The sequence below is a fragment of the Podarcis tiliguerta genome, assembly GCF_965153285.1.
Source record: "Podarcis tiliguerta genome assembly, chromosome: 2".
In the NCBI taxonomy this organism is placed as follows: domain Eukaryota; kingdom Metazoa; phylum Chordata; class Lepidosauria; order Squamata; family Lacertidae; genus Podarcis; species Podarcis tiliguerta.
In genome coordinates, this window is record NC_139535.1 from 39,710,882 (window position 1) to 39,733,464 (window position 22,583).

General features: G+C 42.3%; 1 protein-coding gene across 8 annotated transcripts in view; it reads right to left on the bottom strand.

Annotated features, from left to right (window-relative positions):
* Nucleotides 1–22,583, bottom strand: part of CHCHD6 (coiled-coil-helix-coiled-coil-helix domain containing 6) — a 198,506-nt gene that overhangs the window by 163,908 nt on the left and 12,015 nt on the right. For 2 of the 8 annotated variants that reach the window (XM_083418838.1, XM_083418839.1), the window contains exon 5: nucleotides 12,140–12,196. The exons of the other annotated variants lie outside the window; for them this stretch is intronic. In XM_083418838.1, the coding sequence (XP_083274964.1) occupies nucleotides 12,140–12,196 (57 nt within the window). The remainder of the gene's footprint in view (nucleotides 1–12,139; nucleotides 12,197–22,583) is intronic. 8 annotated transcript variants of the gene reach the window in all.

Here is a 22,583-nt window from a genome sequence, read left to right on the forward strand (position 1 = left end):
AGTATACTGAGGCTACCCACCCAACACATCAACTTATTTGCTCCATGAACTATATTATTATTATTATTATTATTATTATTATTATTATTATTATTATTGGTTTTCAAAGGTATGCGCAATGTCTCTTTTTTCAAGTTACATTTTCCATAGGTCAGTTTCATTTGTTGGGACATTAGGGTTAAATTAGGAAGAAAAGGGGGGGAAGAGGTGGAGGGGGCCATGGTGGGTGGGGGTGGGGTCGGGAGGCAATGTTTCTATGTGTGGGGTTTTATGTCAGCGTCACCTGTGCATGTTCTCTTTACTATTCGCTTGTGTTCCTTTGGTGGTGAAAGGTTGCGGTTGGCCTAGGGTGTGGTTGTTTGTTTGTGATTGGCTGTGGTGAACTTTGTTTTCGTGTGTGAGTGGGATGGGTGGGTGTTTTGGATCAGGTTAGCCATATTGATTTGTATGCTGCTGGTGGATTCTTGTCGTTGTCTTGTTGGGCTGTGTATGTGATAAAGGGGAGCCATACCGGGGTGAAGGCATATTCTTCTATTTGTCCCCGTGTCAGTTTCAGTTTATTGGTTAATATTTTCTAGTAGGGTTGCTTCCCATACTATTGCTATTCTTAAGCAGCAGCAAAAAGTTACCAGGAGGATACGAAGAGAAAGGCTCGTTCTGCTACAGTAGATGTTGCCATGCATCTTCTTTGTGGACATTCAATTCTTAAAAATGTCTGAAGCCACAACTGCAGAGTATTTGTGGAGGGAATCACAAGGAACACCTTATCATTAAGTAGCCTGTCATTCTAATGATAGTTCTGTACTGAATTAACAGGTATTTTTTATGTCTTTGTATTGCTGTACACCACCCTGATACCTTATGAGGAGGTGGCAAACAAATACTTTTATAAACTGTGCAGTGTCTTTGCTCAAGCCAATAACTTCTTAACAAGCGGGACAGACAGAGGAAGGAGATGAAGCATTGCTTGTGTTTCTGGGAAGGGAGCGGGAGGCACACACAAATCAGGCAGAATAAGCTACCCACATTTTTCCACCCAAACTCTCTGGCTGTCCTTTGGAGGCTTCTACTTCCTCTCAGATGATGTAGTGGTCTGAGGTTGTGGTCTGAAGCATGGAAAGGAAACCTGTGGTCTTTCAGTTGTTGCTAAACCACAACTCCCACCATCCCTGACTATTGGGCATGTTGATTGGGGCTAATGGGAGCAGGAGTTCAACAACATCTGGAAGGTCACAGGTTTCCCATCCATGATCTAAAAGCACATGAGACTACCACTTTGCTGAAGCTAAGCAGATCTGAGTCTGCTTCCCTGGTAAGTGTGCCTATGTGGTGCCAGGGGTCAGACTGTACACTCTGGTGAATACTTAGGAGTGCAGCATGCCCCCATTTTGTGAAAATATGTACATAAAAGGAGATAAAAGATTAGCAGAGGGAGGTTCATCATAGTATTCTTTAAGTTCTATCCCACAAAGGTTTGGAAACTAGTCTCCATCGTTAGCCTCCTGGGTTTTCGAAGCAATCACAGAGATGCTGCGCCCAGATGGAGTGACTCAAGCCGACAGCTGTGCTAAATGTCAAGGTTAGCTGTTGGCCAACCAGTCTGGGAGCTTTTAAAGAACAAAAAAAATATGCCTCCCATTCCTCCAAAATAAGAAAAGAAATGGCAGCAAAAGATTCATACCTGACGGGCACCCTTCACATTCATTCTCTTCAACAATTGTGGTAGAACAGGGAGGTAAAGAGGCTTTATCTGTACCACTCAGCTTTCTATAAACACTTAGAAATATATAATCACTTCCATTTGTCAATCTAAATCTGCTTTATAACAGATTAAAGGAGTCGGAAGCTCCTGAAGCTTCCCTGTTCTACAGACAGATACACACAAAATCAGAATGAACTGTGTCTCTTAAGGTATAACCATATCCAGAGGGAAAGGGGGGGGGCATGGTTATTGAGTCTGTGTTAATACAGGAAGTACAAGACTTTCTTCTATGATTCCTTCCTAGATTAAGACATTCATAAAAATTAAACTTCTTCATTCTCTACTCTTTAGATTCACTACAGCAGAGACCACAACATTTCCTCTTAACCTGAACATTTCATTAGCCTGAACAAAAAAATTACTTAATGGAACCTTGTAGGGTTTGTTTCAAAACAACTCTTTATTGCAACTCTGTGCAGATGATTAGATGGAAGGGGATTATGCCTACTAGTTCCAACCCTGACCTCCATATGTTAATTCTGTACAGAGCCTTTTGATGTATAGGATGTATTCACTCGTATGGTGTGAACTATATGGTGCCCCTTTCCTCATATAGTTCAAGGTGGCTTATAAGAATAGGAAAAACACACAAACATAATAAAAACTGCAATATATAGAAGAAACAACCGCAATAAGAGCTTGCAATAAAACAGTCTAAAAGCAACAGAACTCAAAATCATAAAAACATAATAAAAACCATAGCAAAAACAAACAAACAAAGAAGGTTTAAATATAATTACGGTGGGCAGCAGCTGGGAAGGGTAGAAGCCAAGAAGGTTTTTTAAAAAACCCCAAACGTTTTCAGATGGGGAGTTGCCAAGAATCCCTTGACCCCAACCAAATATGGGTTTGGGACAATAGCAGATGATCCTGATAAGCAGGCAGGGTCGTACAGGAGAAGGCAGTTCGTCAGACACCATGGTGCCAAACTGGAAACCAACAGAGAGCCAGTGCCATCATTTCAGCACTGTGGTGACATGCTGTTAATACCTGGCTGTATTTGCACAAGTTCTCTCCATTTTTCAGGGTACTGATGACACATGTACAGTTTGCATATAGTCTATATTGCATAGCTGGTCGTTGCATAATTGTCAGGATTCAGGCCTGTAGATGCGATCCTACTCACCCTTCTTGTGCATTTAGTCACCTGCAGTCAAATGTTTTCTGGGGGACAAAGGATAAGGAGGCTGACTGCAGACTCCTTTCAGAAACAAAAGCATCCTGGTCCTCTGTTTTCCTAGAAAGCATCTGGCCCTTCCTTTTTAAAATGCACATTTGTCCTACCCCGTATCATTCTAGATTACAGGAATCGTCTGAACATCTTCTTATACAAGCTGATGCCTCTTTCTCCAGTCTTACCTGTGCAATTATCACCAGCTAAGGGTTTCATCAGAAACATCTGAATATAAGCCCTCCAGTGGGATTTGTAAAGGAATATTTAGGGTGCATGTATGGTATCAACTGTTTGCAGTCAGGTATAAAAGAACACCAAAATCCCCCGATTTAGTCTTGGATTTGCACCAGTTCATAAGGCTGGGCTAAATCCCCAAAGACTCCACTATGATCCATCAGCAACAGTATCAACAGAATTTTTATTTAATTTGCATCCCGCCTTTCAGTTCCAAAGATCCCCCCAAGGTGACTAACGCTGTAAAACCAAAACAATTTAAAAACATCAAAACATCAATAAGAGCAGAGAGCAAGAGCTAAAATCCAGAACAATAAAACAGCATCCAATTGTCCAGCAGAATTACAAAAAAAGAAATGTTTTCCTTGCAGCTTGCCTATCATGAACATTACATTTTCAAGCATTTCTCTGGATTAGACAAATAGGATGGAAAACCATTTTACAGCATTGTTATGCTTCTACAGCCTCCCGATTTCTGCAATTTCAGTCTCTTTTTCTAATGGCACTCCTCTGCCACTCTCTAACTGTTCTCTGCAGCATTGTTCGATAAATGTTTTCCCTTGCCCTTTCCTAATCCTTCTTCATTCTACACTGCACTAGTAGCATTTAACACGAGACCCTCCCCATTGCCTGTGTACATCAATCAGCAACTGACTAGGAATTGGGGTAAAGCCCAAAGTGTGGCAATGTTATTGCATGCTTATCTCTGCCGAGCCATCCTGCACAAGAGACAAACCTTCCTCAGGGGGCTGTGCTACTGTGTGATAATTAAAGCAAGACGACTGTCGTGGCTGTAGATAATTATGCAGTAGTGAAATTACTTAATGGAATAATAGAAATTAAATCAAACATTTTATCTTAGAAAGAGGATTTAGCACTTATATACTAAGGTGCCAGGTGGACAATCCTGAACATTCCAGTGCTCCACTGCTGGAACCACCCAGGTTGAACAAACTCCTTCTACGCCACAAAACCTAGAATGAGTAAGGGATGCAGCTTGTGACAAAAAGGTTCCAATCTAGTAATTGTTTTAAAATCAGAGTCTCCATGACAAGATGAAGGCCTGATCTGTATGGAACATTTTTCCAACTGAAAGATTTAGTAAGATTTTAAATACAATATTTTAAAAAGACAAACAAAGGTATACAGCAAATCATTCTAACTCACACTCACAAATAAATACACAGGAGATGGTGTAACTGACTGCATGGTGGGAGACTAAGACTAAGTGCCAACATTGTGTTCTTACAACGTTTAGGTCCCTTGCTTCTGGTGTGAAGATCCACTGTCCCCCCCACATTATGCTACTGGTTAGAATTCCCTTGGCTAATCAGGATGAACTCTATACAGTGCTATATAGACTCGCCAAAGATAAACACAATTAACTTCTACATATTGATGCTTGCTCTACAAAGCACTTACAGAGTACATGCATGGCAAGCCTTGTAGTCATGCCTGTAGTCTTCTCAACTCTCCAAATTGAACACACATAATACAAGGAATTAGAAACAAGGGTGAGAACTGCGCTATGTGACATGCTAAGAAGACATGGTGAGTTGATCACATGGCAAACACAGACTGCTTCCAGTATAGCCAGGCTCTTATCTATTACCAGTTAAACAACTATTTTGATTCCATGTATATAGTGACAGAGTTGGTCCTTTTATCATTCAGATCCAAGAATGTCTGCAGGCTTGAAAGCTGAATGCCTTCATGGCCTGCAAGATTAAATGAAATGTTCAATATGCCTGTAGCTCACTTTTGATAAAATGAAAAGTGGATGCATAACCCTTAGAAGCAACATGGATGAACATTCCAGGATGACAGAGATGATAGATAGATAGATAGATAGATAGATAGATAGATAGATAGATGTTGAAATGCTTCTAATAAAGCCCAAAATTATGTTGAGAAACTAGTGGAGGGGTTCACATTGTTTCAGAGCTCTGGACCTACACTAAGTCAGGGGAGGGAGCAGCCAGGCTGACTGGAAATGATGGGAGTTGTTATATAGTTGGGTGCATAATAATGATTTGTTTTAAAGTTTGTGTATTTTACCGTTTGATAACAACCTTGGGTGCCCCATTTGGGATGAAAGGCAAGCTAAAAACAAACAGTGGATAATACGCAGGTGGCTTAAAGCCTTCTCTTCCATCAAATCCTCGAACGTTTTATTCTTCTCTTTTCCAAAATAATCACACCTGAACTTGCCCCCTTTCCCTTTTGCTCTCATCAAGATCAGCTCTCAACAGGGTTTGCCGGCTTGTTAAAAAGGAGGACTCTCAAGGTCAGTCAGAATTTATAAGGCAGCCATTTCATCTTTCCTGCCTCTCTGGCTAGTTTCCTCCATAAAAGCTGCTGAATGCTGGAGATTCTGCTGGGCTTGAAAGGCCTGCCAACACTAAGGCCAATTAAGAGTTTTTAGGACGCTGCACATTAGGGTTATTATAGGCGACAGTTATGCAGCCAGAATTAATCTTAGCTAAACCTTTCAAGTGCTTTCCCTAACTCTGCTTTCCCTTTCCAGCAGAAGAGATACCGTAAGACAGTAAGAAGATAGACCTTTTCCTCAAAGTAGCCCAGATCCAGTCACACAAAACAGCCACGTCTCCCCCAGCTAATATCTTTAGGGGAGCATAAAGTTTACAGCAGCTGCAACACAAAAGACTCTTGGGTGTATATGCACAATGATTACCTGAAGCTCCCTTATACGTTTTAAAATATACAGTCGTACCTTGGTTGTCGAATGGAATCTGTTCCGGAAGTCCGTTCGGCCTCCGAAAATGTTCGAAAACCAAGGCATGGCTTCCAATTGGCTGCAGGAGCTTCCTGCACTCAATCGGAAGCCGCAGAAGCCGCGTCGGATGTTCGGCTTCCAAAGAATGTTCGCAAACAGGAACACTCACTTCTGGCTTTGCGGCATTCAGGAGCCAAAATGGACAAGTACCAAGGCATTTGACAACCAAGGTACGACTGTACGGTAATTCCATGACAATCTAGGGCAGGGGTCAGCAACCTAAGGCTGGGGCAGATGAAGGCGTCTGGTTGTGTCGCTGCATATGCACCATGGCATTTCATCTCTCAGTGCTCCTCCCAGCAGTCATTCCTCCTCTGGTCACTGTTATGGATGCACAACCTGATTGTCTCTCTCCAGGCCCTATCCCCACATGGCAGGGTTGATGCTGCTACCCTTCATGTCATGTTTGCAGACATCTTTGTAATGCAGAGTTCGTCTGCCAATTGGCCCGGTACCCAAAGTTCCCCATAGAGCACGTCCTTGGGAATCCTGCCATGTTCCATTCTATGGACAAGCCAGCGTAGACTTCACTGAGACAGGAATGTGAACATGCTAGGAATGTGGGCTTGGGAGTGCACATCTTTGCTTGAGACTCTGTCTTGCCACATGGTGCCCAAAATCTTCCTGATGCAGCACATGTGGAAGGCATTGAGGCATTGCTCCAAGTGGTTATAAGTTGCCCCTGACTCACTTCCATAAAGCAGCATGCTCAACACACAGGCCTGGCAGACATTCATATTGATATTAGACATCACATTCTCCCATACCTTTTTGGAGAGGTGAGCCATTGCTGTAGCTGCCTTGCCACCTGTCCAGCTCAGCATCAATGGAGAGGTTATGGTGGAACTTAGGTAGAAAAAATGGTCTACCACCTCAAGCGTGTGGTCACCAATGCTGATGTATAGAGTCCTAGCGAAGTCCTGACCCAGAATGATGTTCTTCATCAGGCTGATGATAAGGCTGAACTCATTGCAGGCTTGGATAAAATGTCTGATGAGTCTCTGTAGAGCTTCCTCAGCCAAGTCTCCCCAGCTGTCAAGGCTGCATCATCTGCAGACAACATCTCTCGGATAAGAACCCGCCACACTTTTGTCTTGGCACGAAGATATGCTAGGTTGAACAGACTCCCATTGCTCCTTGAATGGTTCTCTACACCATCTTCAGTTGAGCTGAAGGCATATGAGAGCAAAAGGGAGAAGAATATGCCAAAGAAAGTTGGGGAGAGAACACAGCCCTATTTCACACTACTATTTATAGGGAAGGCATCTGAGGATGAGCCATCATAATGGATGGTACCGCACATGTTCTCATGGAAGGACTAAAAAACCTACAGTAGAGTTAAAGTATTCCCTAAGAAGCAACTTCCCTCCTGGATAAATTAATATGTAGAAAGGCTCCGTATTTATTCTTTTATTTCTCTTCTCACCTTCTCCATTCAGGCTTGATTTTACTCCCCTTTGTTCTCTTTCCTCACTCAAAACTTTAAATCCAAATTCTTCCACAAAACCTTTTCTGCACCACTGTCAACTACAGCTCCTGCAAGCTGCTCCTCATCCAGCCCATCCTCACTATTCCTTTATTAAGCTGCTTCTTTTTCTTTCTGATGTGATGGTCTTACCTGCAATATATGCATAAAAAATTATAAAATGTAACCTGAGTATTTTTATTGCCCAAGACTGCAAGGCTGATCAGGATGCTGGGAATTCTCTCAACACGCATAGCAATTAAGGCATTAAAAAAAATCAAAAGAAAATGGTCAGACCAGAAGCTGAAGCAAGGGTCAAAGTTAGAGTTACAGAGACCAAGAACCATGGGCAAAGCACAATACAGGAGAGGCGGCATGGAACTAGGAAAGTCACAGACAAGAAAAGCATTGAAATCAGGTCTCCAGAAGATGCGTGTTTGGCAATGAGGGCACCCTGCATCCATCTCAAACCATCTCCTAAAGAAGTACAGGCAGCTGTCCAAGGGGGAGTGGGGAGTCAAACTTCTCCATGATCTTTCCAACCTTCATAGTATGGCTCTGATAGGCTCAGAAGGCAGGGTGCAAATCCCAAATCCATCCCTTACCCATTACTGCTATGAGCTTCACTTCTTACACTGATTGTCAGCAGTGGCAATATCTCTTTTTAACTTCCCAATAACTTAACTGTTAACTTCCCAATAATATTTCCTATTCTATCCTGGCCCCCTCCCATTTCTGATGTATTTGCTCCAGAGTCAGAAGACAAGCCAAATGTTGATTTTGGCTGAGTTATATCCAGGAATATTTTAATAATATCTATTAAAAGTTTATTTAGCACCAGCTGGATTTCAAGAGGGAGAGTGCTCCAGAGCCAGGGAACCATCACTGAGTAAGCCCGTTCACAAGCTATAGAGGTACAAACATCACTCAAAGATGAATTAACAAGGAAGGCATTCCAAACAGGTCTCAAGGCCTGGATAAAATGATACTGGGAGCAGTGCTCCTTCATTTGGGGCACTTGTAAACCTGTGTTAGAACCTTGAGTGGGGCTCAGTAGCACACAGGAAGCCAGTTCAGACTCTTCAGAACTGGTTTAATTCGACCGCAACTGTCAATATTCTTGCCACAGCATTCTGCACCATCCACAAATTCCAACCATTTTCAAAGGCAGTCTCACACAGAACACATTAGATTAATCTGACCTAATCAAATCCAGAGGTTACTAGAGCATGGATCACTGTGGCCAGGCTATCTCTGGCCAATTTGTTAGTTTCTTCTCAACTAAGACAGAGTCATAAAGACTAGGAGAAGTCCTAACTGATCATAAAGTATTTTATGTTTTGATAGCGCCTCCAGATCTCCTACTCCCTCGACATGCTGCCATCCTGTTTCATACCAAAAATGCAAGCTGAATGTAAGACACATATGCATCAAATTTCAGTTTGGCATTTCCCCTTGCTGTCCATGAACATATAACACATTTCAAGATGGCTGTGCTGAAAATGGAAACAGGGAGCCAACACTAGAACTGAAATGAAAGGTGAGACATGGGATGGGCCAACACCACAGTGTTCTCTCTCTCTCTCTCTCTCTATATATATATATATAAACCTAATTTTACAGGATCTTTAAGGACACAAGTTGGAAAAACATAGTTGTACAGGGAAGTATATAAAGCAGCATAAAGATAGGAGCTCCCAGGCAGCCTAAAATAGTATTTATAAAAGCCATTGGCCAATTAGAAAGTTGATGCCAAACTTGCCCAATCAACCATCAAAGTTTGTTCACACATTAGCTCACTGCTCCTGGTGATGGCATGACAACAGAATTATGGATGCCTAGTACGCAGTCTTGATCCCCAATAAGGACACCAACAACTGTATACTAATCTCTACCAGAGGCAATTATTGTATTGGAGCAGGGCTAAATGACTGCATCCTTTAAAAATATCATATAAGCAGCTAACCCTAAAACCACAGCACCCACACTTAATAAAACCGGCAATACTGATGTGCATCAGGAAAGAAATCAAATGGACAGTGGGCAACACCATACATTTTTTGATTTCTATTCTGGATCCACAACTCTGCAAGAGAGGGATGGATTGCCAGCACTGTTAAGAAAGCCTGCATTTGGATTTAAAATATGACATATACTGCAACACCCCAAGCCCCAGAGAACCCAGCACTAGACAAGCCTTTGAGGTGGTTCATTGGTATGCAAGAGGATTTGAGATGCAATTCAGATACTTCAGCTAGAAAGCAAAATCCCACATTGCTGTTCTACTGCCACCCAGTGGAATGTATCTCAGCTTGAGCAAAGAAAAATGTTCAGAAGACATCAGAAAACAGATCGGCAAAGGAAGGGACACATCCATCACTAATGAAGGATTTGTCAAATCCTTCAGCCTGGAAACAAAACAAACAAAACACAAAAAAGTGACACAGTCAGGAAGAACTGCATTTCAGTTACAGCCTGAAGCTTCCACAGGAGCCATACAGAGAAGAGTGAAGTTGTGCAGCACTGATCAAAAAGGGAGAGAGAGAGATTCTGTATATTCCAGACACCGCAGGTCAGGTAAACACAATCAGTCACCTGGGATTCACTGTAGCGTTTAGGGATCACCTCCTGGGAAAGACGGACAGGACAAGCACCTGTTATTTTGATCCTGCTTGTATAGCTTCAGCCGCAACACCTAATTTTTCCTGCAGTTATCTTATTGGGAAAGAAAACAAAGCTTCCTAATCTCAGATGTGCCACAGAAAATCTCTTCACTGGAGGCCTAAACCAAACTTGAGGCTGCCTTAGGAGAGGCATCACAAGTATCATCATTTGCCTTGTCACCACTGGGCCGAAGACCACCTCCAGCAATGGCATATATAAGCGGTCACTTGTGAAGGGTCGTCCGAGTGATTTCCCCCAACCCCCTCCACAAGCACACAGGACAAGAAGCTGTTGAGCACATCAGCTGACTTGTCTGCTGGCTGCAAAATAAGCCACTTGCACCACCCCTTAGAAATTACGATACAAACATTTCCCCCTACACGCAAAGTTGGGTGAGCATGTTAAGTTGCCCCAAAGCAGTAGCGGTTTATTTCATTAATGCAAGAATCTGAAGATGCACAAAATAAAGCTGTATGTGCCATCAACCCAGCCTATAGGTAGGTGTTGACGGCTGGCCTTAGATTCTAGCCTAAGACTTGAGTTAGCCAAAGGAAATACCGTGGCTGGATTTCCTTTGTCAGATCATTGCAGCTCAAGGGCAACACCTGCAGGACAATTTAGAGAAGTGACATTACTGGGAGTTCAGTTGCCAGGTACTGAAAATCCTGTTTTTATTAATATAGATCTGTGATCAGAAAGTTTAAACTGCAGCATATAGGATGCCCTAGTGCAGAGGAGGGCAGGGCCCCTTTGCTATCAACAGCTGAGCAGAAGAGGGAAATTCCAGTAGGTCATAAAGGAAGAAGAAATGCTACACCCGGTGAAACATGCATTTTCCTACAGACTTAAAAAATGGATAGAAACCTTGTTTACCTTGCATGAGGTTGTACCGCCTGCAGCATAAATGTATCTTGGGAACATTTCAGCCCTGGACGCCACATGCATCATTTCTATATGAGTTTATCATACATTCATCTATGATTGTAAGCATTTAGCACACTAATTCTGGATTAATCAGGAATTCACCTGGAGCATGATCTCTGGGGAAGAGTCTTAGTAGCCCCTGGCATCTCTAAGTTAAAGGATCTCAGAGAGCAGAGCTTGGAAAGCCACCTTCTAGAGCAGGGGTAGGCAACCTAAGGCCTGGGGGTCAGATGCAGCCCAATTGCCTTCTCAATCCAGCCTGCGGACGGTCCAGGAATCTGCGTGTTTTTACATGAGTAGAATGTGTGCTTTTATTTAAAATGCATCTCTGGGTTATTTGTGGGGCGTAGGAACTCGTTCATTATTATTTTTCAAAATATAGTCCGGCCCACCACATGGTCTGAGGGATGGTGGACCAGCCCACAGCTGAAAAAGTTTGCTGACCCGTTCTAGAGTCACTGCCTTTCAATATTTGGCTAGATTAACTTGATATGAGGCAGTTTCATGTGTTCTTCCTCTCCCCCCCCCCCCAACCAATCCTTACCTGAATTTTCCCAGCTGTACCCCACCCCTTACAACTGCTTTTGGAAGGCACCCCAGGCCATCCTGCAGCACTGAAGCATACACCAACTAACCTTGCCCAGGCTCCAAACAAAGGAAGCCAAGAATATTAAGGCTTCCTTCCCTTGAGGCACCTTAACAGATTTCTCATTAACACCAGAAAAGAACCTGTAATGACAAACTTCTTTTATTATTGCAGCAGGGATATGGCTAATGGTGTTGCTTTAATTGGGACATGGAAGAAGTTACTTTTTTTTTTTTTTTTGCTGGAATCATTACCATGAAAATTAAACATTCAACTTCAAATTTTCTGGACTTTGCCTCAGATGTGTAAAGCATGGCTGCCCACGCAAATTACTTATAAATCTCTTTTGGAGGAAAATAATGGGGCAGGATAGCTCAGGTGCTTGCAAATCGGATAAAGAGCTCTGCAGCTCCAATGAAGGCCGGGGGAACCGAAAGTCGTTTTGCACAATCAACTTGGTACATTTTGCTCAAGCAGAATTAGTGGGCTCCCTTCCCCACTAGTTATGAGCAGACAGGGCCTACCCCACATACCTGCCAAGATGATGTGGATTCAGAGTTAAACCATGGAAGCAGCTTCTCGCTTGCTAGCTGTAATGAGGAAAAAATTGTGGGACAGAAATCCTTGACTGTCAGACTTCTGCTGGCCTGAATCATGTTAAAAATGCTTTCCAACTACACCTCTTCTTACAAAAACCTACAGTAGGGATATTTTAAAATGAGCTTGGGTCGCACCTAATGACACTCTGAAGGAGGACCTGTTGAAGTTGTGTTCAGGGCAAATGGGATTAGTTTGCGGCCAATATGGAGAAGTACACTTTGGCTGGTGTCAATTAGGAGGAGCCAGGTACACCTGGGGGTGTGGTCTTTATGGTGGGGACTGGCCACCTGTGGTCATTTGTTTTTTTCAAAAGTTAAGAACATCGAGGTTTTTTAAATGGGAAATGAACTGCTGAATTATTGCCAACACAGATTTGCAAGTAGAGAGCAAGGCAAGGCTTCTTACATAGACCCATATCTGCATTTTTCTACACCGCTCAGCTTTTGCAGTGTCATTTGACTAACCATTCATTCCTGAGCCACAAAACACCTTGCATTATAGAAGAACAGGTGCTCCCTGACACTCTATAGTAATTCTAAATATTTAAAAGGCAAATCCGACCATTTACAACTTTGCAAAGTGCTTTTAAAAGATGAGGAGCAGTTACGGAAATTACTAATGGGTCATATTATAAGCCATCCTGTCTTGATAACTGCCAAATTACACCTTTGAAATATATTACCACTGATCTATGAAAATGTGTGCAGCACCCCACCCAAATAAGGGATCTGTCTGAAGTCAATGCAAAACACATTTATGTCCCCCCCCCCTTTTTTTGATCAAATTCACAAAAGAGACCCAAGGACAGGGCAGACTGAATTCTAGCCTCCAACAGAAGAAAGGCTCTAAATTACAAATACGGCTAGAACACCATGCTATATCCTCTCCTAATTACAGACCATTTCTTAAAACACAGACACACTCGGCAAGGAGTATTCACAGGGGTGGTGGGGTGTGCGAAATCTGCAGCAGAATATGACATGAGGAAGTCTTGCAGCTCACACAGCATTTCATGATCTGCCACTGTGCAGCTCTCCATGTCTGGATTTTCTTTCATCACACTAGAGAGATAGATTTTTATCTTGTGCTATCCTTCTTCCTGGCCACCGTCCCAATCTTTTGTTATTATCAGACAGTTTAAAAAAATTTTTTTTTTAATCTACTAGCAGATGAGTGAACTGGCATAGTTCAAGGAAACAGTAAAAAAGAGGAACCATAGATGACCTGGAAATAGTTAGTTACTATTGTATGATGGAATTTTAAAAAATAAATAAATTATTATTATTTTTTAGAAAAGAAACAGTTAGCTACGACTACCACTACAGCGGAGAACAGAATTGAAATAAAAGGAAACAAAAATGCTTAATCTGGATACCCAAAGTAGCACCCATGTCTCAAGATAAAGCAGCGGTGTTATTTGCACAAAACCTCTGGAATGCTTTTCAAAGTTTAACCATTCATGGATCTTTTACTGGAAGTAGACTAGTGTATAATGTAACATGGACACCCTATATGTTGCACTAGAGTCTAGACTCAATTAATTTCCTGTCAGCTATATCGGCCATGTGTTCCCTAACACATACCTAGCCCTATCCAGGAATTTATACAAATCATTCTGACAGCTACTTATATAGTGGTATAGAGATTCCTTGAACTCGAAAACACAGACATAGTATATGTAAGTGGGCAAGTGCAATTAATCAGAAAGAAAGCTAAGATTATATGTGTGTGTGTGCACGCGCACACGAGCACACACACACACACATCACCCAGCCATGAGAGAGTTAACATTCATTTCTCATCAAAAACCTCTTCCAAGGAGGTTAAGCACACAATAGACTATCTAAAGCAACAGCTAGAGAGGCTGCTTGAAATTCCACACATGTGCCTCAGCAATGTATTTCTATTAATGTCCAGTGTGTGTCAGCATGAAGATAAGGCACCAACATCATGTCCAACCAGCCTGCTAGAGAATGGGACGCCGTGTAAAACATTGTCTGATACTTAGAATCCTAGAGAACGGTGCCGCTCACAATCTCGCCCTCCCTGCACGCACCCCCCCCCCCCGCCACGGCTGATAACACCGCCAGTGAGGGTGGGGTGGATCCGCACAAGGAAACTATTCTACAGCTTTGGGGGGAAACAGAAATTGAGAGGGAGGGAGCAAGAAGCTAATAAGAAAGAAAAACTTGATCAGCAAACAAGAGCAGGTATCTGGCACCAGCTTTGGCAGCTGTGCCAGAATGATAGTTTGTGCTTAAAATTAACTGTGAGAAAAGCCTAAAGTGGAATTTTCTCTTCAAATCAACTTACTTTAATCCTTCAAAAAAAAAAAAAAGTATTTTCCTTTAATTCCACATGCAGCTTGATCTCTCCTACAGGCCTGCCACATATTCTTCATATCCTTGATTTGACAGAGGGAAGTTATTCCCATCTCAAGCATGGAATAAATGCTATCATCCATTGCAGATACTCCACAACTTGTAGGCAGAGTGTGCTGGAAGGGCTGGGCTTTATCCCCTTCAGAGATGGAAGAACTTTGCTGCAAATTAGATTATATCTAAAGCCTATAAAGAAGCAAACACATAGCACTAGTGTGTTAAAAGACTTATAGTATGTATATGCATTTGCTTTTTGTAGCGCACACATAACTTCACTTGTAAGAAGAGCTTGGAGAAGCATCTGCAGAGATAAAACCATGTTTTTAAAAGTGGCACACTTCAACTTTTCCTTCTCTTCACTCTTGAAAGCACTGCCACCTGAGTACTTAACTCCCTCTTTTATAAAGTTAGGGTTGGGCTTTTTTAAAATGCTCCAGGTACAGTGGAACTGTTCAACAGAACAAGGTAGGCAACTGAGAACAAATAATAAATGGCCTCTTTGCAAAGTGTGATTTTATTTTTTTTAGGTGTACCCTTAAATATACACTAAAAACATAGTGTGAACACAAGAAACTCAAGTTCAGTAACATGCTTTCATAAAGATAGGCTCATCAGGGCGCTGTGATTGGCTGTGCTGCCATGTAGTGTATCGAAGAGGCCCAAAGGAATCCATTAATAAGGGCAAGGGCAGGAAATCAGAATGAGCCATCGTATCAATGAAGTGTTTAGGAACACCTCCCAAGCTAGGCTTGAGCAGCTTTATGGCTTTCACGCAGTATTCATCAGAAGCAGAAATCACACTGTAAAAGTAAACTAGACAACAATGGAAAGGAAGCACATGAGACAAGAAAAAGATTAAAGGCTCCTTTACACATCTCTACTTCCAGGCCATGGGATTTCATCCAACAGCGTCCAGTGCAAGAGCAACAAACTTCCACTCATGTGATGGGACTTCCCACTCCTCTCCTTGTGTGCCCCTAACATTGGCTTGGGAAGATTGGGGGCACCTCCAGAGAAGATTATGGGGGAGTGCAGGGGGGAAACAGAGGAAAGGGATGCCCCGTTACATGATGAAAGTTCACTCACAGGACACTGCAGTGCTGTGAAGCAATAGTCTCTAGGCTTATTAAGGAAGCTTATTCAGAAACTCCCTGGCTCTGAATCAGCGAAAGAAGAAAAAATTAGTATTTTTAGATGTGCGGGCGGATCAATCCACAATGAAATGCTTAGTTTAAAGAAGCCAGGTTTACACAATGACAATTGCCTGCCCCCTTGAGGAATCCCTAACAAGCCTCACTCTAATCCCTAAAGTAGCTTTTCTTTTAACAAAAGGTCGTGGAGGTTGTAACAATGACAAAATGGAACAGCAGCTAAAATGCACATACATTGGTGCAGCACTTCTAAAACTGGAAAGACATCCATTGACCAAAGACCAAGAGACAAGCAAGACTGGCACATAAGCCACTGTTCAATTTCCAGGTATGCCCAGAGGAAGCCAGGTTCAGAGTGACATATTAAAGGTGCCAATGAAAGCTGCTAAGAACATGTGTGCATGTCTCTCTGTGTGTAAATGTTCACTCGTATCATGGAATGGAGAGAACAGAGCAACCTTCCTCAGCTGATGCCACAATTCCAATCCTCCTTGCATGTCCCCCTCAGCTGTTATTTTGAGACTAAAAGAACAAGCAACTTACATGCACTGAACATCACATCTGCTTTTTATTGCTGAGGGAAGCCATACATAATTGCATCCATCCATCAGGTTATGGGTCTATTGCACAGAAGAGTTTTCCGCAATACCCCAAAATATGGGACCCTTTTCTGCATACCTGCAGATGAAACCCCATGCACATAAAACTATTTTTGGTAGGCTATGAGTTGAATCATATTAGTATAGGAATTTCCCAAAGGAAAGCTGTGTTGAACTGAGGACTGCATTGTCCCTTTTACACTAAAAATCAGGTTGGTTACAACTCTTAAGACATCTTCAATTTCTTGATTAACCTATGTTATTAGATTCTTGTATTTCATAGGGCTTGAATTGTGAAGTTTATTGCAAGTTGACATTGTGAATAATTTAACACTGCTGCTTATTATGCATTGCTCATTATGTACTATTATGCATTATCTAATATTATCTGTCTTTAAGAATTCCTTACTATGAATTATATGCATGTAACTGTTCTGTTGTTGTTTTTTACATTGTATGGATATTATGTTATCTATTTACATTATGTTTTTATGCTACTGTGTTGCAAACTGCCCTGTGGTCTTATGATGAGGGGCAGTTTATAAATTTCTAAAATAAAAATAAAATAAAGGAGCCATGGTGCGAAATGTTACAGAATTCTACTCTGGGATGCAATAATGCTCCCTTATCCGGCATAGGTAAAGTAAATTGCAGCTCTCTAAAACAGACCACGTACATTTCACTCATTAAGAAGGTCCTGTAAAATTCTAAGTTGACAGCAGATTTCAGAAATTAGTGAAAACTGCAATCAAAGACATATGCAGAGGAGGCCAAATTGAAGTAAAGGAGAGAGCTCCAGAAGCAGTTTGTTTCAGTTCTATGATTTTTTTAGAAGGGGGGGGGAGGTGGCAAGGCCCCGAGATAGCATCCTCCAGCACAGGCAGCTATAAAAATTGGAAGCTCACGAGACCATCAGCTGCTGAAATCTGCACAAACCCTCCAAACACAAATTAACCTTCAGAGTCAGGAGATAAAAGGAGATGAGAGCAGCAGAACTCCGAAGGTTTTTTTTTTTTTCCAAGGCAAAGAAGAAAGATTGCTACAGATGTCTGACAAATCACACTCTTTGTAGCTGGGAAAATTAAAAGCACAGAGGCAGTTGGAGTGGCAGCCTCTTATCCTCAGCCAGATAATGCCTTTGCTTTCCCCTAGGGCAAGAGGGGAAAATATGCTGAGTTTTTAATTTTTCAGGTTCGTTGTGGCACATTAAGGCCGTGTTTTAAGCTCAGCCCCCCACCCCCACGTATTTCCCCTTCCCCAGCAGCTCTTCCTTTGACAATCAAGCTGTTTTCATGGATCTGAAGTTGTTCACTACCATCCTTGCTGGAGCCCTCTAATAATGAGGGCCGACAGCACTGCGCTTGCACTAAAGCAAAGGCTGCTGTAGCATGCTCGTTTCACACCGCCTGAGCACTTTTCATCCTAATAGATCCCTTAAATGTTTAAGAGGCTGCATACAAAGAACACTGAAGTGTGCCCAACTCCCATGACAGAAAGGGCCAACTGCAAGGATAGCTCATTAGCAGGGGAATGGAAGGAAACGGTCTCTCCATAATTGTCACACAATTAGCCCGACTCCTCTCCCTCCTCCACTCAGCAAAATTAACATGCTTCCCGCTCCTTCCAATGCGCTACAATCACTGTGCATTGTTTCGGGATTTAAATCTTCTCACCTGGCTGCCCCTGGCACACCAGAATTGCTTCCAACAAAAACCATCATGGAAACTTCGGTGGAAACAATTCAATCTTACTGGCTCGATGTGTCAAATATAACTAACTTTGGTATGTATGAACAGGTGGGATATCACCTGCTCAGATTTACTTGCAGGACTGCGTTATTGCATCCAAGGGCACAATTCTATTATACAGTGGTACCTCGGAAGTCGAACGGAATCCGTTCCAGAAGTCCGTTCGACTCCCAAAATGTTCGGAAACCAAGGTGCGGCTTCCAATTGGCTACAGGAAGCTCCTGAGGCCAATCGGAAGCCGCGTTAGACGTTTGGGTTCCAAAGAACATTCGCAAACCGGAACACTCACTTCCGGGTTTGTGGCGTTTGGGAGCCAAAATGTTCAAGTTGCAAGGCGTTCGTCAACCAAGGTACAACTGTACTTTGAATGAGGCTTAGTAGCAGTAACCAGAATTTGCACACGACACAGTCCTGAATCTCATATAGATCTTTTCAGGAGAATCACATTCTTTGCACGGCTCATCTTTTGGTCATGTATTGTTTAAAAATTAAAATGTTCCAAACCCATGGGGATTCTCTCATGTACAGGTATAAAAAGAAAAGGTTCCTGTATTTATTACTGGAGGAAACATCACCTGCGCCTAGCCCTATTTAATCCTCTCTCCCTCTCATGACCACTCCACGCGAGCCAACCCTACACATTTTGGATACGAGCTGCTGACTTGGTTAAGCTAACAGGCAGTTTTGACCTGCTGAAAATAACTGAGCTGTGTGAAAGTAAATTTTGCCTTTCAGAATGGCACCTGATCCAAAAAAAAAATGATTTAGTGAATCAATCAGCTTCCAAATTACGGCTGCCAGGGTGAAGAAATGCCCAGCAATCGCCCAAGGGGACTCTCTTTTCATTAGCTGGCATAACATAGAGGGGAGAATGTCACAACCAGCCAGTGTACCATAGGCCAGCGCAAGAGGCCTGGAAGTCCTCATTCAGAGCCTGTAATTACAGTAGGCATGAGTTCACTTTACCTGGCTTCATTCTTAGATAGCCTAGGGCTGGCAGCTTCTTCAGGTCCTCCATACTGCACTTCAAATAATATATGAGCCATTAATCAGGAAAGATGCTGCCGTCACCCATTTGCCCAACAACCTCAGCAGTTCATAAGAAACTGGGGCCTGCATCAGCAACTAAAAGAAGGCGACATTCTCATTAGTTATTCAGATCTCCCCACAAAAGAATGCCAATTAATGGAGAAACATCTCGCTAAATGGATGTGCCAGCTATATTTCTCATGTGAAGGAGGTAAAATTCACATCCTTCATTAATATTATCCACAAATAGTTCAGTTTTATGCCCGCATCAACAACCTTTTCCTTAGTGCATACTAATACTAATAAATGGGTCAATACCAATAAAATTGTGTAACTACTTGCTGCACCTGGTTTTCAATCTGATATTTTGGATTTGGTTTTTAATCTGCTGCTGTCTCGAATGGTGTATTGCTACATTTTTTCCCCTTGTTCTAATATGGTTATTATTTTTACATTTTGAAAGCCACTTTGTGCAGGATAAAAATAATAAATCATCCCAATCTCTGAGCTGCAAATGTCATGGTCAGAAGCAGGAAGATGCTCATTTTGCTGTTCAAGATAGGTGGAGAGGATCAAGAGGCACCTCCCAGTGATGGCCCCCCTTTTTGGGGGGCTACCTAAAGACCCTGAATGGGCTATGGAGAAGGAGCATACCACTAATCCATCACATAAAAACTGAAATATTCATTTTTGCCACCCAGTGTGCTTCTACTCACAGCAAACACAATTAGTCATTTTGCCATTCTCCTAGTTGAATAATTCTATGCAGTTCAAAAACTTATGTGTTTCCTAACCAACTGAAGCCAAATGAGTAAGAGGTAGCACACATTCCATGCAATTACTTCCCAAAGCGATAGGAAGGAAGCTTTAACTTTAGACAAAGAAAAACACACCAATATGATTGCTCCTGAAATGCCGCCAAACAAACTTAACCACCCATAACATGGCCATGGCCTAATTCTAATTCCTCGTGAGAAAGACTAGGGACAGCATTTCAGCAGCCACAGGAAAGATTTCTGCTCAAGAAAAAAACCAATCAGCAAACACACATATTAACTCCCTGGTGACACCACTACTCTGCTTCAGTCTAATTGCTTTCTACAGGTGACCCAATACCTTCCTTCCCTTAGGATAGTTATGAAACTTTCCCAGCACCCAAATTACTTTTTTGGAAAGACAAAAAAATGGGGGAAGGGGAAATTAGAGGGCTTTCTTGGTCAATACATCTGACAAAGCTATTATCCTAGGGGATTAAATGAGATAAGAACTTCAGAGCTTTGAGCAAATCACATTAGACCAATTCCTAAATCCGGGTAATGCTTCTTTTCAGGGTATTAATTTCATTTATTCTATTTGCTCTCCCTCTATCCCAATAACACCGTCATGCACACACCCCTCTCTAAATGATATCCTCCTATTTTCTAGGCTATAATCCTTCTTTTCTAGAGCCGTAATGAGATGCCTTTGCTTAATCGCGTTTATTTCTCCTCCCTCCCACTTCTCTCACTGATTTGTTTCAAAGGTTTTGCTTAAACCCATTAGGCCTTAAAAGCTGCTGCTACTGACACACGAGCTCACCCATGCTCATATCCGCAACACAATGGAAGGCGGGATACAAAAAAAGGAGGCGTCCAAGAACCTTGGAAGGCAAACAGAGATTCTCACAAAACAAGAAAGCATTGGACTGGACAGGAGTTGGAACTCTCTGCAGTTATCAGAAAATATGAAAAGCAGCAGTTGCATGCCTCCCAAATTAAGAAGAGCCCTGCTGGACCAGACCAAAGACCCATCTAGCCATGTATCCTGTTTCCAACAGGGGTCAACCAGATGCCTATGGGAAGCCCTCAAGCAGCACTTTTCCTACTTGGGAAAAGTAGGCAACCAGTATTCAGAGGCATACTGCCTCCGATTAAACTGCAATCTTCACAGTATTAAATATTGTACACCAAGTCCTAGCTATTTGGAGGAATACACAATTAAGTGAGAATCTCTGCTTCCCACCTCATTTTTATCTGGTTTTTACAGCAAAACATTTTAAAATAGACCCCTGAAAATGCTGTTAAATCTTCAGGAGGCAAAACAAAAAAGAAACAAAATTAATGCGGTAACACTACTGATAATGTTTTGGTATGCTGAGATGAAGATACGAACAATTAGAAAAACTGGCCTCAGGATTTTCATGTAAAGATAAAACATCCAGAACATGTTTGGTCACTATTTACCACCTGGTCAAACCACTTTCAGCACAAGTATTCTTTAGTAGCAGACAGAAGTGCTAACAGCATATAGACTTTAACGTGACTTTCACCCTAAAAAATAGGCAGTCAAATAAGCAGTCGCAGCAGAAAGGCTAACACTGTGATCCTGTGAGTGTTTTCACAAAAGTACACCACACTGTGTTCAGTGGGATGTTAACTGAGCACAGGATTGTAGGCCAAGGTTGGAACCACACACCAGATGTATTTGGACATCACTGCTAAACTTCCGTTCCTGCTTTTGCTTAACTGCAGGTCGTGGTGTGGTCTGGATCGACAAACTATGGTCCACATGAACTATGGATAGTTTCAGACAAGCCAACTTCAAACTGTGGTTTCTTAAGCAATTTATTTAAACCAGTTACTGTTAACCACAGCTCTGGGTCCAGACAACTCAGCAAGTTCTGATCAACCAAAAGCAAGTTTCTAAATTTGTCCTTGCAGAGCCAGTGTGGTGAAGTGGTTAAGAGTCTCCTAATCTGGGGAACCGGGTTCGCGTCTCCGTTCCTCCACATGCAGCTGCTGGGTGACCTTGGGCTTGTCATACCTCTCTGAAGTCTCTCAGCCCCACTCACCTCACAGAGTGTTTGTTGTGGGGGAGGAAGTGAAAGGAGAATGTTAGCCGCTTTGAGACTCCTTAAAGGGAGTGAAAGGCGGGATATCAAATCCAAACTCTTCTTCTTGCAGGTGGACACCAGGCTTCTTCATGTTTAGCTCATGTTTAGTGTCAGACAATGCATCTGTGGAGTCTGAGAGAGCTATCCCCTGACAGAGATGGGGAAGCAGGGAAAGGAAAGTGACCTATGACTGAGTAGCATATTATGTAAAGTCCCTGAGGCGTCATAGTCCAGGACATATTCAGCCTTCAACAAGCATTCTGGGGAGGCTTTAAATACCCTTTCTTTCTGAGCAACGGTAAGAGGGCCTGAGCCTTTGTTTCCCTTTTTATTTGTCCACTTTTTCAGCAACAGCTTTTCTTATTTTTCTCTTCCCATTTGCCATTTTCCTCTTCCCTCCCTCCCTCCCCCTTTCCATTGCTTTTCTGCTGTCCTTTCCCTGGTTTCTTTTCCTTCTGATTCCCCCCTCCTTCTAACAGTTTAGACAACTAGCTATAAACAGCAAGAACCCATCACTTATTTTAAAACATAGGGCAAAAGTGGGGAACTTGTGGCTAGCCATATGTTGTCGGACTAAGATTTCCATCATCCCTAAAA